Raw genomic sequence first — 17,178 nt, 5'->3', positions numbered from 1 at the left:
CCGACCTTCACGTGTCAGTCAAAGCACCACAAGGCTGTGTCCAGGCGTGCTGTGTCGGGCTTTTTATGGAAGCATTTCACTGGATGTACTCCCCTACCCAGTGACCAGGGGCCTCAGCAGCACTTTGCGTGGGTGATGGCGCATCGCAGAACCACATCTCTGTAGCTACAGAGGAGACTCTGAAGCTATGACTGTGCTTTTGCCTTTCACCCTCCCAAATTTAGCTCCTTTTCAGCTACATGCTGGTGACACTGCAGTGGCCTTGAGTCACAAATGCAGCCAGAGCCTAGGAAGCACTACAGAAGCATTTGTTCCAATATTTACTCAGAGATTTTTCATGCTACACCTACCACGGACTTTGCTTTATTGAGAACATAGCGCACTGGGGAAGGGCAAACCACACTGAGCTGCCAAGCGAAATGTCATTAAGGTTTTAGCAATGCAACACTAATTGAGTTTACTTTAAAGCTTCTTTTGTATAAACCATATCCCAGAGTGAAAGACGGTGACAGAGCTGAGTAACAAGTTGAAGCAGAGCAATCAAGGTGGAACTACCGAGCAATGGAGAAAAGGATCAATTCCAGGCTGGTATTTAAGATGAGGGTAGAGAGCTTAATTTGAACTATAGAAGAGGCGATTATGTACAGTCACTGTTCTACACACATTTTAAACCACGTAGGATGCAGCACCTACCACCTGCAGTGGCACAGAAAACTCCCCGAGGTTCATTTGCACTTAAAGACTATCACAAACTGGAAGATGAGATTCTTCTGAACAGGCTTACGTGTAACCTCTGAGCAGCTGAGAGACCTCTTCTAAGCCTGGAACTTCAAGTCTCTCTCTTGTGCTACCTAGAACAGAAACCCGCAACCCAAAGCTCAGTGTTCCTGCTTTTAAAGTTTCTCCTTCCTGTAAGGATTCATCACCCAAGCCCTGTCTGTCCCCAGGTGTGGTGGGGAAACACCTGGGCTATGGTGCTGTTGGGGTAACACCAAAGGAACCAAGGCTCGTGTTCCCCCAGCGCTGCTCCGTACAGAAACACAGCTCTGAATAAGCACGTTTCTGCTAAGCAAGACAAAATAACCAGAGCACGGTAAGTTTATAAGAACTGCTCACTTCTGGTGGTAGGAACCTTGAGGTGTGTTTTGCACTAATATTCCATCACAGCCACCAGAAAGCAAGTCCAAAGCACGGAGCATCCACACAAAGTGGGCGCAAATGGGTTTAGGGATGACCTAGGGTTCACCGGAGACTATCCACATCCCTTCAACGCTCCCTGGGCTCTGAGCAGTTCAAACACTCAATCGGATTAGATGCATCAGACCTCAGGTGCTTAAAAGGCTGCCCACTGCTGCAAATCCCACTAATGCAGAGCTCCTTGCTGGGCGTGCTTCATGCAGACACACGGGAAGCATTCGCCAGCGAGTCACAAGGCTCCGGGACAGGGGCACCGGGACCTGCCGGCTTGGTCCGAACTGCTGTGTCCACCTTGAATGATCAAGTCTTTTTTTTTTTTTTTTTTTTTTTTATCTTTTCCTTTAACAATTAGGCACGGACAGGTTTTCAGAACTGGTAAAAGCATTCACAAATGCCTAAGAGTGGCTTCCAGGAGGAAAGTAACGTAAAAAACAAAGATTTCAGAGCACCGTTAAGTACAGCAGAATAGGTTTATCATGAAATAAAACAAACCCCAGAAAACACACAGATCAGGCACACCCTGGCAGCAGAAGTACTGAATGTTTAAAATGAAGGAAGGGAAATTAAAAGAGGCTGCATTTTCCTGGCAGCCCTCCTTATGTGCATATAAACCTCTCATCATCAACGCGCTGATATTTCAACTAATTAGCACCCGGAAAGCCACGGGACTGTGCTCTTCCATCAGCCTATTCATGTGGACAGAAGGGCTGAGAAATGACTACGATTACATCCAGCTCACGTAGCAGAATGCAGCAGTCTGTGATCCCTTCCACAACCCCTTCCTCCCCAAAGTAGCGAGCCAAGAGAAACATGGTGCAGGACACATTTCAAAGAGAGGAAAAAAATAATAATAATAATAACCCCACCGAACAAATTGCTCGCTCAGCATTATGCCAGGAGATAAAAATAGAAAGCAGAAGAGCTGGTGCAGAATACCAAGCAGCATTCCCTGCTCATTGCAGCACAGGGTGAGCACGAGAACCCAACCCAACCTTCCCTTTGCTCCGACCTCTTGCAGGCTGCACATTGCTTGGACTTCCCATTCCTCACAAACGTGCCTGTGGGGAATTAGCTTTGGGCAGCTAAGGACTGGCGCACGTGGCTCACACATCCACCATCACTGCAAAGGCAGCCTCTAAAAACAGCTGATGATTTGGGGAGAGCACTAAGGACAGGACAGGCACAGCCTCTCGTTAGCACAGGGGGTGTCGAAGAAGCTGGCTCTGATGCAAAGTTTCCATTCGAAGTAATCGCACTCTGGCTTCCTCCAGCACATAAATTTGGGCTTCAGTCCCTTGTACAAGAGCTCACAAGACACAAAGGGGAAAAGCAGCAGAGAACATGAATGTTTGCCATCGGCTTTGCTAATCACCAAGGTGTGATAGATGCCAAGGGCCCAGTCAGAGCTAGGACAGCCTTTCGGGAGTACTTTTTGGCATTTCTGTTTCCCGCTGCAGCAAAGTCTGCCGATTTCTTGGGCACCTCGAGGTCCCATGCAAGTTGGTCTTGATTGTGTCAAAGTGCTCCCAGCAAAGCAAAGACTCCAAGCAACCAGAGCACCAAACCAAAATGCTTTGCATATAAAGCAAAAAAGCTTACTTAACAAATACCGAAAGCTTTTAAAAGACTCAGTTTGACCTCATTTTTTTCCCTGCTGCTTGAAATTAGAAGAGAAATGAAAATATATTTATACATTTATTTATTTTTTAAACCAAAACCTGGGCTTTACACAGAGCAAGGAATAAGCACCCTCCTGGGGTTCACAAGGCAGCTGCTCAACAACAACTTTGCATTTTGCATGACATGTGGTGATACCAATGCTCTTTTTGCACACCCACCCACACCTCTCCAAGGACCAAGATGGCACTGACGCCCCTAAGACAAGCCTAATGCTTTGGCAGTCCCCTCTTGCTGTCTCCACCTCACACTTTCCCAACCAAAATGGAAATCGAGCAGTTTCTCCAGAAGCCTGGCCTCTGGTTTGGAAGTATAAATCTTTCTGTACTAGCTCTGCCACCTGACTGGTCTTCAGCTGTCAATGAATGCACCCAGTAAGAGATACCCAAGCTCACAAATCTTATCTCAAATTTATAAATCTTGGCAAAGAAGAAATTTCTTTCTGGCAAAGTGCTGATTTACAGATCCATGCATCTTCACTCAACGTGGGGCAGAGGCGAAGGATGAATTTTCCAGCACTGCTATTGTAACCACATTTATATATCCTACTCCAGCAGTGCTTAACATGGTAACTCTGATTTATACACCCCAGCACAGGTCGCACACCTGCCTGTCCACTGTAGTTCAGGCTGAGCAACAAGCTGCCTAATGGCAACACCAAACAAGTCCCCAAACTCATCCCAATCAGCACCCAAAACCAATTCTCTGTCCCAGCGATGCATGGGGTCTTCAGCACACCTGTGTCTGAGCCAAACATCACACACAGGTCTGTGTGCTCATGAGAAGCTCCTTTGCCTTTCCAGCTCCACATCCTCCCTAGGCATCGCCACCAGAGAGGTCAAGTTTCCTAGCTACCCCTTCCCAAACTTCAGCAGTATTTTTGGAGTGTTGTGAGTTTTAATTCTCAGCTGCATTTGAAAGGATGCTCTAATGTCAGGCTCAATTCTCTGTCAGAAATACGTCTGGTGGTAGCAATATCGTGACAAAGCAGAATAGCACATTGGTTTCTGAGCAGGTCCTGAAGGATGACTACAAAGGCTGCAAAACATACGGCTCCTCTTAACGGATAAAGAAAGTGTTAGATGCTTTTAAGGTAGACCAAACATACCCACGCACTAGTTAGCACTGGGTCCTGAACACAGAAATGTCTGTAACACACCTGATGATATTCCAAGATAGGGCTGGCAGGGCAATTTATTGCTGTAACAGCAACTCCACAGGAATATTATTGTTGCCCTTCTTTATTCTGCCCAGAGGACAAACAGCCCTACTAGATTTGGATCCTTCCAGGAGCTTAGATGTTCAACAACCCTATAACCAGAATAACATTTTCAAGTTGAAAGAAGCAGTTGTGTTTCAGAAACGGGGAAGGACCCAAACAGAAGTGAGAGAAAAGGAAGGAATGATCTCCTTGTCTGTTGCCCTCTACCTTGTGTCTCAGCCTACTAAAATCAGGAGAGGTGATGTAAGGTGGCATTCCAGAAAGCCATAAAGGACTGAAATACCAGAGGTATTCCAATCCCTGGAAGCCATGAAACACCCAACACAAGCAGGCCAGAGAAGTCGGTCCCACTGCCTAGAGGAACAACAAAGGCGAAACCTTTTTGGCCCTATTCACTGGAGAACTTTCCGTGCACTGCACTAGATGCCAGCCAGCAATTCTTTTGTTTTGCACTATCCAGAGTTTTATATGTTGGGAACCAGTGAAGTCAGACACAAGTGATACCAATCCCAATGACACCAAGTGATATCAATTCCCATAGAATAACCAAGGCCTCCAGATGTCAAACATTCAGCATGACACCAATAAAAAACCCCACTCAGAAACAAGGAAGCACATCACACAAACGTTACAACTTTTTGCTATTTTTTCCTGATTTTTTTTCAGCTTCCGGAGAAAGACATGGACAACCCCAGGCCCACAACAGCTTTTACTTCCTCAGCCAGCAGCAACATTAACAAAAAAATAAATTTAAAAAAAAACAAAGTGGATTGTGCCTGTATTTGCAAAACACTTTGAAAAGAATCAGTCAAGTCAATCTGTCACAGAGACGGTGCTGGGAGCAGTAACAAATCCAAAGGACATGTGGCAAAACAGGGGGGAAAACATATCATCAAGACCACAGAGCAAACCTGTAAACAGTTTTGAAACATCACAGTTCCCTCTACCTGCAAGGAACATTCAGCCAAAGAAGTGGGAGGCCCAGTGCCTCCATTAGCCTATAAAGCCTCTGATTTACATTGGAGGGAAGCTAGGCTGGTGGGAAAGGTTAATACACTTATTCTTGTATTGCTATAATAGATATTCTATAAATATTATATATGCATATAATAAATATTAATATTGCTATAATACAACTCTAATAGAAATTAAAAAAAAGCTCAGCAGTGGCTGAAGGAGCCGCAGATTCAGGAAGCTGTAAGTAAAGCAGGTTGTTAGTTTCCAAGGTTAAAGATGCAGTAGGTATATAACATCCCTGAAGCAGGCAGAGGCATAGTTCAACGAACACCTTACCGAATACTTCAGTTTCACAGTTCCATGCCTGAATAAGGTCCATCGACGTCTACTGTTACTGTTCTTGTACACCTCCACAGTCTTTGAAGGCAGATCATTCTCAGCAATTCTCCGTTTCAAATCTACAGGGGGAAAAAAAATGACAAAAGATAAATGGTGTGCTTTAGCTCAGGCTGGGGGCGGAGGCTGTTCTTTTAAATGAAAGAAACAAAATTGTTTGCAAGAGACTCATTCAACCTCTTCTTTAGAAAAAGAGAGCAGAGAGTATATTTAGGTGCTTTATTCAGTGCTCTTGGGATACAAGAAAAATAGTGCAGCTTGGATACTACAAAAATGCAGGCACAAACTAAGAGCTGAGAGCCAAATTAAGAGGTGGTGTAAGCAGGTGGGGTCAGACAGGCTGGGTGTGAAGCCAGAATGCTCTCCCGGCAGCACAAGAGCCTCATCTTCATGCACTGATATTAGAAATGAAATCGTTCTTTGGGTCATAACTGCTAACAGTACCTCTGCAGAAATCCCAGCTTTACAACCGTTGTGGTCCACATGATGCAATATCTTGAAAAAGATACAGCTTCTTGAATCCATGCAGAAAACAACAATACAACAGTCCATAAAAGCTGTTTTTCAAAGCAACGCCTGCTTCTCATCCTAAATATTTCAGGCCAATCCTTTACAGATGCAATCCTGATCTAGCCTTAAGCAATTTATACCATTTACACCAAATCCCAGCTTGGCCTTACAGATGGTACATACCCAAGCACAAAACAGCTTGTAAAGAAAAGGCAAATGCTGGAGGGGGGCTGCCGGTTCACCTTTCAAAAGTCAGCTCTACTTTTCTAATCATCCCAGATTTTCAGCTCCCCATCCTATCCTTCTCTTTTTGGGGGTAAAGCTGTCATTCTGTGCAAGACTGGGTTTTCCCTCCCACATCTGGCAAGGTTAGACCTCAAACCCTTCCCTCCCCAAAGCTGGGGTGATAGACGCTGGGAGGAAGGAGCTGGAGCCTCCACAGCAGCTGCCAGCACCAGCTCCTGCCAGCAGGCACACGGGGTCGGGACAGTGCACAGAATAGATGTACGTGCATATATATGTGCTGCCACGGGTGTTCCCATCCCCTGGATGCACCTCTCACCTCAGCACAAGTTCCAGACTGTGTCAGTCCCGAGGGCTTTGAAACCAGACAGCAAAGGGTAAAAAAGGTGCCAGGCTTTAGGGAAGTGGTGATGCACAGCCCAGGACCTCTGCTCCTGCGATTTGGGTCACCTTTACCTCACATGGCCAAAGCATATGCTCCCCGAATGCTTATTGCAAGCTCCCTGCTCCCAAATCACATCGGTGGGGACTCCGATCGGCCCAGGACAGCAGCACAGAGCAGAGCAGAGCTGGGACCCTGCCTCAGCCCTGACACGGCTGGGTGGGCAGCAATCCTGATTTTCTTCCAGCGTTGCTGGGAGAGAGATGGCGCTGAGACCTATTTCCTAAATGCAATGCTGACGTAGGCACCCTGCTGTTATTTTTAGCAGCATGCGTTTCACTTTCTGGACTCGCAGGAAATCAAGCTGCAGTGCAAGTGCCGGTTACAGCAAGAGGCTGCGGGCAGGCTCCAGAAGAAAGGCGCCGACGTAGTAGCACTCGGGAGCAATGTGCAAGCACCGTAACCATCACATTTGGAGAGATGCTTGTGCTGCTCCCTGCGCCCCTAGAGAAGAGCCATCAATTAAAGAGGCGCCGCTTTGCCTTTTCCCTTCCAGCTCTCCTTCACCCTGATGTGCTGCCACCATCCATTAACTGCTCGGATCCCCTGGGTGCTCCCAAGCCATGCCAGCACAGTCTGGCAGCGCTCCCGTACTTGCCCATTGCTAAAGCACAGGATTCTTAGTGTTAGCAGTATCCCTTCAAGAAATAATTTTCTTACTGTAATTATCAGGCTTTTTAACTAGAGGTACACAAAATCTTGTCACCTATTCAGCTATCTGCCTGTTTACCTGCCAAAACAAGACACTTCCAGCAAATACACTGTCATGCTTTCTGTAGTGTTGTTTTGAGCAGGACAAATTATAATTACATTAATCAAGTGCTGCAGAGGAGAGCTCATCTCAGTCTTTGGCTCACGAGATTCTCTACCTGATCAGGAAGAGTACCCAGAAGGAAAAAAAAATCATTTCTTGCTGTTCCAAACAAACATCACACCTGAGTTGCAACCTCAGCATCCATCACCACTCGCCACCTCCAAATGGCGAGCACTCACAACAGAACCTGCTAACAGGACAGAAAGCTAAGAAGAAACTACCAAATTAAAACTTGCACAGAAGTCTGTGAACAACTTTTACACTTTATGCACCAAACTGCTCATTTTCTCATAACCAGGTTATAGGCAGTGTGTTCAAAGACTTTAAAAATACAAGGAAAAAGAAAAGAAACTCTACAGCACATGGCTATCAGAGCCTTCTCACCAGGCTTTAGGGTTGTAACAGGAGTGGATACAAGCCACATTTGTGAGTTTTTTCAACCCATTGTAGCCTTGGCTGACTCTGCAGGATGCATGGGATAAACAGACAAAGTCAGGAGGAAAAGCACTGCAAAGCTACTCACAGCGTGGTTTGTCAAACATCCTCTCTGCCTCCTCCATCTCCCTGATGATGTTCTGGATCAGGGAACTGGAGGAAGGTCTCTCCATAGCGACATTGTTGGAAGGCATTTGCACGGACAGTTGAGAAGTAGAAGACACCATCTGGCAAGAAAAGGGTCAGAGAAAAATTTTACCAATGTGTTAAACTCGGAATTAAGCACACATTTAATAATACTTTTTTTTTTTCAAGACAGTGACACACACCTTAGACTTTCCTCACTGCAGTCTGTACCTTTGTCATGTTTTTTTACTGAAAGATTAAGTCCTGCTGGCTGCGGTGCTGGGCTGCCCGAATTCTCCCTGCACAGGGCTCCCTACCTTGAACACAGCTCATGATACTCAAGTCCCAACAATTTCCAGCGGCACTGAGTCCCCAAGGCACTTCTGAGAGTAACGCATGATGAAGACATCTGCATCAGAGGGTGACCAGGGCCAGACAGCCTCCAGATCATCAGGTGCGTTTGTGGTGTCAAAGCAGGTAGGCAGCTTGCAGATCAGCCCCAGTGAGACAGCTCCAAGGTTGAGCTAGGAAGTCAGGCCCCAGGTGGGCATTGAGCCCAGCACAGTCTGTGGATGCCTACGACACAACTGTGGCTGTGCTAAAGACCAGCACACATGCTACAGGGCTAAATGAAGGACTAAGCACCCAGGGCTGGACTTAAATGGGCTCCTGAGCCCATGGGTGTGTGGGGTGGAGGCCCCAGGTGAGGCTGCTCAGGGTCATTCAGGCCCGTTAGTGCATCCAGAGGAGGGTGGGGACTCGACAGCTGGAGATTTGCTTCAATTGGCACTTCTGAACAGAGCTATGAGAGGCACCCTTTGGTGGCCTAGAGCAGCAAAAGAGACTCTTCCCATCAGGGTTTTTTTTTGCCAGATGACAGCTAACTGTGCCCCATCACCTACCACTGACCTCCACGTATGGCCATGCTCAGCAATAAGAAGTGGAAAATGGGACAAGAGAGAGAGCTTTGCAGAAACACCTCCACCGCTTAAAGCACATATGAGTAGAGCAACAAATTTGCAGTGGTGAGCTTTAGGAGGACAACCTGCTCATCTGCATGCCTGTCCAGCAGAACAGTAATGGGATCTGCCTGTCCTACTACAGAAATAAAAGTCACAAGTTTTTCGAATAAAGCTGGGATACCCATCAAGAACAATTCCTGCAACACTCAGGAGTCCTGCTGACAATAAGATCTGTTGTGAATTACATCTGTAAGAGCGAATTAAATTAGTAACAGGATGTCACTTTCTTAATTCCCCCAAATCTTAACAAAACTCTCCCTTCCAGGCACTGCCAAAGGTCATCTAAGGTCTTCTCCCGGCTCCATAAGCAGAAGCCTGCAGATGGCCTACGAAGAGGACAGGAGGTGAATAACCAGAGCTGTTATCACTGTGCTGTTGGAGTCATCAGCAGGGCAGAGGGAGCCTTCTGGAGGGAGAAAGGACTCTTCGTATACGTGGATTTTAATTACTTTGGTGGAATATGTAACTGCGAAAGAGCAGCTCGGACCTGCAGGCTGTCCTCCTTCAAAAGCTGAGCCTGGCATCGCTCAGCTGCTAACAAAGGTCGAATACAAACACACTGACCTTCGTGCAACCCAGTATCTGTAAAATCGAGCCTCCTTACAAGCACAGCTAATTTTCAGATACTTCCTACCCACCCTACGTCTTCTCGTGGTGGCTTCCCTCGTGGCTGGGGAGATGCAGCTGACGGCCTGACGCTGGCCTGGCCTTGCTCCTTACCAAATCCACCATGCACCATCGGCTTTGGGCCGTGCTTCAGCCACACCAAGGCAGCCAGCCCTTTGTGTTCCTCTCAGGAACATTTCCCGTTCTCTGCACCATGTCCAGTGCTCCAGGACACTTCTCTTGACTGGGTAACTGGGGGAGGAGGAGAAAGCCAAAGGAAACCTCCCACACGGGGAAGTTCTGCACCCAGTCCCTTTGGCACAGAGGCCAGCAATGCCCACGAGTCCCTGTTCATATCAGCACTGTGATGGTACCAACAGTGGCAGGAGATAACCTGCAAGGCTGGGAGCTAGAGGAAGGTAAGACCTGAGAAGTATTTTAAGAAAACGTAGAAATTGCAGTCATTCACGTGTTAAGCGTCTGGTTCTATATACATGAAAATCCCATCGGCTTTGCAGACTCGACCTGCCTTTCCCTGACACTGCTAAAAATGTTTCCAAAAATAAAAAAAAAAAAAACACCACAACACCCTACCCCACCACAGATAGCACTAAATAGAGGCTGTAATTCAAGATTTTGCTAGCACCTCGTGGCTATTACAAACAGGAAAATCTGAACAGCTCAGAGTTTTTGTCTCTTCTAAAAATAAGATGACTGTCAGACATAACCGTATTAAAGGCCATAAATACACAGAATCTGCATTCTGCAACTAAATCATGCCTTGCTACAGATTTGGGTATAGTGCTCCTTTGGCAGCAGGAGGATTTAGAAAGTAAAGCACTATTTCTTAATTTGTGTTTCTTTCATAAGCACAGCTAGCAGCAGTAGGCTGAGACAACAGCTTACTGGCGATAACCAGGAGACAAGGAGAGCTCTGAAGATACCCCTCAGAAATACACATTTTCCTGGTTAGTGTCACTCGACAGAGCAGGGAGGGAGAAGACAAGTCACCTCATCAGGCACACTTCTGCAGCAGCTCCCAAAACGTTCTGTGGCAGAGAGACAGAGACAGACCATCTCCAGATACAGGTCACGACGGGAACTTGCTGCACAGAGCTTGCAGAGTCCCATCAAGCACAGAAAAAGAAAGTTGCTCCATCTTCCTCTTGCAAAAAGACATTTGTGGCAACTGCTCGAAAGCAAACCAAAGCTGTGGGAGGATCCAAGACCTCCGGGTTTGCCCCCAGTGCCTCAGCGATCAGTAAGGCAAAACTACCAACACATCTTCTAGTATGTGCACAACCAGGAACCCTCTGCCTCCAGTTAGACCCATCACACAGGTCGAGTTTCACATTGCCCCATGTATGGCAATGCAATGTGCAGCTGCTTCTTGCCCAGAAATCACAAAACCCCCTAAAAGCCCTGCTCACAGGCCACCGGTACGGGCTGCTTAGCATCAGCACGCTCCGCAGCGGGGAGCACCTTCACGGCATCCCGATGGGTTAGCTCGTTTGCACTCTTCCAGCAACCATAATTCCCCCAGAAAATGGCACCTCAGAACCAAACAGGGACATTTCCCCATGGGGAAACAACAGCCAGCAGTCAGATGCAGACTGTACACCTCCTGCGGGTAAAAATCAAAATCCTAGGGATAAAGATAAGGCGTTTTCTTCCTTAAAAAGATAAAGCCGTATTTCACAAATAGACAGCAGAGGGCAGAGTAAGACTGCAGAGAAAAGCCTCCTGCGCCCTCACTGCAAGAGGGGAAAGGCAAGGGAGCCGCTCTGCGGCGCTCGGTGCCCGTGCGCGCCCCCGAGGCGGCCAAGGGGAACCTCTCTACTGGCAATGAGCCAAAACCATGTTTCAGAGAAACCTTGAGTTCCTACAAATCCTAAATGGATGTCTTACGAAAAAGCCAGGTGCCTATTTTGCAACTGTTCCTCGTGCCATTCGCAAAGCAGGTATCAAATCCCCCACAAACCCTGCCCAAGGACAGGCTTCTTGAAGGCACTCGAGGCCTCTCGCTGAGGCGATCGGCTCCGGGGCAGACACATTCTGCAGCAGAGCAGGGGATCGAGGCGGGCAGGGCTTTTTTTCCAGCATCAAGGCCACTCAAGGCAGCCGAGGGAGTCACCAGGGCCTGCTTGTGAAGAGCCCGGCCATGGTATCCACCAGGCCTCTGCATCTCCTGCAGCCTCTCCAGCCACAGTCACCGACGTGGCTACCCAGCTAGAGGGCTCAGGGAAACACACGGCCATCCAGATCTTGGGCTGCAGGGTGTGCCCGAGTCTCCTGTCAGTGTTGGGAGCTGTGCTGTGGGTGCTTGAAGACTTTCTCGGCCTGGTGGTGGAGCTTTGGGAGGAGGTGAATAGGCTGAGGAGCATCAGGGAGTCAGAGAGAGAAATCGACTGGTGGAGGCATACTCTGCCCGCCCTGAGACAGACTCACGGGCCTGCCACAGCACGAGTGTCTCCTGCTACACAGAAGACAAAAGTTCCCCAATCTGGAGAGGTCCCAGTAGACTGGAAGCGGGCAAATGTTGTACCAAGAAGGAAGACCCTAGCAATTACAGGCCTGTCAGTCTCACATCAGTGCCCGGTAAAATTACGGAGAAGATGATCCTTGAAGTTAATGGGGACAATGCAGTCATTGGTCCCAGCCAACATGGGTAAGGGTAATGAGGGGTAGGTCCTGTTTGACTAATTTTTCTTTTATAAGATCACCCATCTAGTCGACCAAGGGAAACCAGCTGATGGGATCTTTTTGCTGTGATCTCCTGCTGACTTCAGGAGGCCTTTTCACATATGACTCCCCTATCCATGGGACTTAAGAGGCTTCCTAGCATCACCAAGCTGGACAATACAGATTTGTAATACCCAGAACCTAGTCCAAAATGTGATGTCCACGTCAACGATATGACAATTCGGCTTTAAAAGACTCGTTTTTAACAAATGGGAATACACTGCCGTAATTAGAGCCACCACCATTACCGACCTTTCACTTTGGGCTAGGTATTTACCACTGCTGTCATTTTGTGTAGAAGCAGAGGCAAGGCAGCTCTGACCGGACCCTAAGTCAGCACTTAGTCACATTAGGAAAGCATTTTACTCAAATCACACACCCAGCTCCTAAGCAAGCCTTTCTGCCACAGGCTCAGCACCAATTCATTGAGGCCACATAGCTTCTGACAGGCTTGGAGAAGGGAGAGCTCATTTAGATCTTCCAGGGAAACGATGAGCTCTACAAGATATGGTCCAAATTTCTTTTCTGTTCTTACACTACATGCCAGGACTTTGCATGACATTCTAGATGTGGCAGTGTAACACGCATCACCTAATAAAAATCAGCTGCCACCACCAATACTACTCCTTTAGGTAAGAAAACACAAGGACCGTAGTGCAATTGAGGAATGCCATTTGTTCGCTCCAGACTTAAAAGTTCTAAATTTGCCAAAAGCAAGCACTCTTGTTGCAGATTTCTACTTCAAATGAACAAAATGCAGAGAGAAAGAAAATTTAAAGTTAGTGCCTAGAAATATATGAACATCTGTTACAGCCCGCTTCTAAAGGCATTGATACGAAATGGCCGAAGAGTCATAAGTGGAGCAGCTCTAGAGATTAACACTAACAGCCCAGGCAAATACCAGGCAGATGCCTCCTTTAAGACTGATATAAATGCTGTGTATGTACTGTCATCATTTGTATGATGGTCTAATTAACTGAAAATTCCAAGATATAAAACTGGTTTCAGGTGCAAACCATCTTTGTAAGTAGTGTAGTAACAATATGGTCTTATGGAAAACGTTATTAAAAGTTTACTAATACCTCTCCTTCCTTGCACAGTCCGGAGGTCATATACAATGAAGGGCAGTAGTCAACGCAGTGAAAGTATTCTTTGTCATGAAGCATTACGGCGTTTTGTTCTGCAGCTGAACTTCCTCTGTGCTTCTTCACGCTGAGATCAGCAGGCATGACAACCAGTTGTTCACCTGCAGCATATTTGGAACAAGCCTCTACAGAAAAATCACCATTAGCAGCTGGAGAAAGGCACAGCTCCTCAGGATCCAGATTATTCACAGGAAGATCTTCAGAACGTGGCCCGTCTATGCCCACATCCTGTACTTTCTCCGGAGTACTGACCAGGTCTTGAATCTTCACATCGTCTCTAGACATGTCCTGCAAAGGCAAGTCAGGATTTCTCGAGTCTTGCATATCCACTTCCGTCTTCAAAAGCTCCTCTGCAGCAGCTGCAGATGAAGCCACCTCTTCAGAAACTACCGAAGCACAAGTCACATCGTCAGCTTCAAGTTCAGGCAGAATCCCCTGTGGCAGGTGGATCAGCGCCTTGGTGTTCACTACAGAAAAGTCACCACTAACAGCTGGAGAAAGGCCCAGCTCCTCAGGATCCAGATTATTCACAGGAAGATCTTCAGAACGTGGCCCGTCTATGCCCACATCCTGTACTTTCTCCGGAGTACTGACCAGGTCTTGAATCTTCACATCGTCTCTAGACATGTCCTGCAAAGGCAAGTCAGGATTTCTCGAGTCTTGCATATCCACTTCCGTCTTCAAAAGCTCCTCTGCAGCAGCTGCAGATGAAGCCACCTCTTCAGAAACTACCGAAGCACAAGTCACATCGTCAGCTTCAAGTTCAGGCAGAATCCCCTGTGGCAGGTGGATCAGCGCCTTGGTGTTCACTACAGAAAAGTCACCACTAACAGCTGGAGAAAGGCCCAGCTCCTCAGGATCCAGATTTTTCACAGCAAGATCTTCAGACTGTGGTTCATTGTCCATTTGTAATTTAGAGTGCCTCTCCAAGAGTTCGTGCTCCACAGGGCGGAGCAAGTCCTCAAGTCCTTTCATCAAATCTGCCTGTGGAGTTTCAGTTACATCCTTAGAGGTTTCTTCAGCATTTAGCACAGTGACAGAGTCACCTGAGAGCTCTGGCAGCTGGGAGACAGGCGGTTCTGGCCCAAAGGAAGAACCCAGTGTTTTGTTAAAGCAATCATGCTCGCTGTCCAGGACAGAGGAGCCAAGGTCTTGAGACATTTCTGTGGCTGTGCAATGCTGCACGATCTTCTTACATGCTGAGCTCTCACAGCCCTGATTATTGAACGTGCCTAAATCTGGGGACTGCAGATGTGCTCCCACCCTGGTGGAAGCTCTTGCACTCTCATTCTCCATATCCAAGTCCTCTCTCTGGGAGGTGGCATCCTGTCTCCTGCTTTGGAAACTCCTCCAAGACCTTTCTTCATCAGGTGAAAACAATTTTGAGGAGCCTCGCAGCTTCCGAGTTGCTTTGGCCACACTGGTGAATAACTTCTTAACTCCCAGAAAGCAAGGGGCTCTGGATACGGGGATTGATTTCTTCTGCTGGCTAAAAATCTCTTCATGTTTCATATCAAAGTACAAAGAAGAAGTGGAATGGTAAGTTTTATTTCCTAAGTTCTGGAAATTGGTTTCAACTCTTTCATCTGGAAGCTTTAAATCACCTTTGCCAGTTAATGAATTTTCTTTCGTATATCTGAAGAGCTGAAAGCTTCTTCTTCTGCTGCTCTCCCGTGGGGGCACAGTACCCCTCTTTTCATTTTCCCCTTCTGTATCTGAATGACTCTTAATAAAGTTTTCAAAATTCAAAGACTTGCTCTTCCTAGCTCGTATTTTATGGTAGTTAGTACAATCCTCTTCACTGGGGACAATAATATCCCTGAGACATTTAGTTTCATTGGCATCAACGTCTTTCAACTCAATGGCTGTTGAACCTGAGTAGCGAGAGAGCCTCTGATTTTTACCCATTTTCTTAATCCCCTTGATGAATGTCCTTTGCAAGTTGGCTGAATTGTCCTGCTTCTTGGTGGCACAAGCAGCCTTTTCTCCGAATCCTCTGAAATCTATATTATTAGGCATCGTGGAGCTTGCTGGCTTTTTCACCCCATCCCCGAAGGGTGAGTTTTTTTCTTTTGAGGCCTTAGAGGTATCCTCTAGTATGACCATGGACTGGGGTCTCGTTTTATTAAGAGAGGGTCCTTTCTTTTGCCTAACAGAATTCCAGATCTTCTTGACTTTGGTCTTCTCATCCGTGGGTTCTTCTTTCTGTTCATTGGGGACTTCATAACCATAGATGCCGTGCTCATTACGATCTTGTTTCACTATTTTGATACTCTCTCCACCCACTTCAGCCTTGGAAATCCTGTTTGCATATCTACTTGAATCTGGAGCAGTATCCAGGTAGCTGTCTATATATTCCATTGCTCTGGCTCATAAGTTGCGGTCGGGGTCACACATGAATTGTCTTTAGACTGTTTTCTTCACAAGACTTAAAAAAAAGAACAAAGGAATAAAATTAGGATCAGAAAGTTTTGTCATTTTTTTTTTTTCCAAACACATATTTGTTAATGCAGCACAAGTCCAATCTTATCCCAGCAACAGTGGTAGCTTTGCCACTGATTTCAATGAGATTGAATTTTGCTCCCAAACCGGATAAAGTATAGAGCAACTCAAAGCTGATTTAAGTGCCTGAAGATTTAGTGATCAGAATAAACTTCCTGCATTAATAAAGTTACCACAAAGTGCACACAGAACACCATAAAGCACATGTAGGTCTTGCAAATTGCCACTACTCTCAACACATCGGAGTACATGACAGAGAGAGAAAGAGGAAATTACAGTGAAGTGTCCCTGTGCGTGTCACTGTCCTGTCCCCCCACCCCATCTGCCAGGAACCGACAATGCTCTCCCACTGAGTTCACTCTCTTAAGGCAGGCACATTCAAAGAAAAGCCAGGAGGAGCCTCTTCCTGGAAATCATGTAATTCTGAAATAAATTCAAAAGCAAAAAACCTCATGGAATATTCAAGCCAGGTTTTCCTACTACAGCTACGGCACCAGCATGGGAATCCCTCGATGGAACTGGACTGCTAAATGAAAGCTGCTTGGCCACCACTCAACGCTACACAAAAACACGTTCCCATCAAGTGAGTTTCAGCCTAAGTGAACAGGATGAAACCCACAAGTACCCCATATACAACAGCAATGGTAACCACTCCAAGCTCTCTGAGGGAATTTGGACTCCTACGCATGCAGATAATAAGCCTTCCTTTCCCGTGGTGTACACCTGCCCTGTCTCACTGCTACAGCTTCATGATGTGGCCCTGGGCTTGCTGTCCACCTGTGCAGCACACAGACCTGTGTGCCAGGTACCCGTCAGGGTTGAATTCCCCCAGTTCCCAGTCCCACTCTCAGGACAACACAGGGAAGCAAGAGTAGGGCCAAGAAAGGGAACAGCCCCAGAGACACAGACCCGACAACACAAAAACTCTGCATTTTCCTCCAGTTTTAATTAGTGAATTAGTTGATTTTAACTAGTTACTGATGCCATTAAAATTAACTAATTACTAGCACCAGCTGATGTTCCTACCTCTAGTTATTTTAACTTGGTGACATCCAATACCTCTGCACAGAATGCTTTATTAGTAGCCTTCACAGGAGCCTTAGAGGAGAGGGGGGGACTGTTGTCTCACAAGGCATCCCAAT

General features: G+C 46.8%; 1 protein-coding gene across 7 annotated transcripts in view; it reads right to left on the bottom strand.

Annotated features, from left to right (window-relative positions):
• Positions 1-17,178, bottom strand: part of ARHGEF9 (Cdc42 guanine nucleotide exchange factor 9) — a 178,806-nt gene that overhangs the window by 148,969 nt on the left and 12,659 nt on the right. For 6 of the 7 annotated variants that reach the window (XM_084535003.1, XM_084535016.1, XM_084535015.1 and 3 more), the window contains exons 2-4: positions 13,472-15,962; positions 7,982-8,120; positions 5,390-5,511 (exon numbers count right to left, since the gene is read on the bottom strand). In XM_084535003.1, coding sequence (XP_084391129.1) covers positions 5,390-5,511; positions 7,982-8,120; positions 13,472-15,895 — 2,685 coding nt within the window. In that variant the 5' untranslated portion in view covers positions 15,896-15,962. Of the gene's footprint in view, positions 1-5,389; positions 5,512-7,981; positions 8,121-8,222; positions 8,241-13,471; positions 15,963-17,178 lie in introns of those variants that run through there. The other variant, XM_084535018.1, reaches the window with a different exon arrangement.

Source organism: Aythya ferina (assembly GCF_964211825.1).
Source record: "Aythya ferina genome assembly, chromosome: 13".
Classification (NCBI taxonomy): Eukaryota; Metazoa; Chordata; class Aves; order Anseriformes; family Anatidae; genus Aythya; species Aythya ferina.
This window is presented reverse-complemented; position numbering and strand designations above follow the sequence as displayed.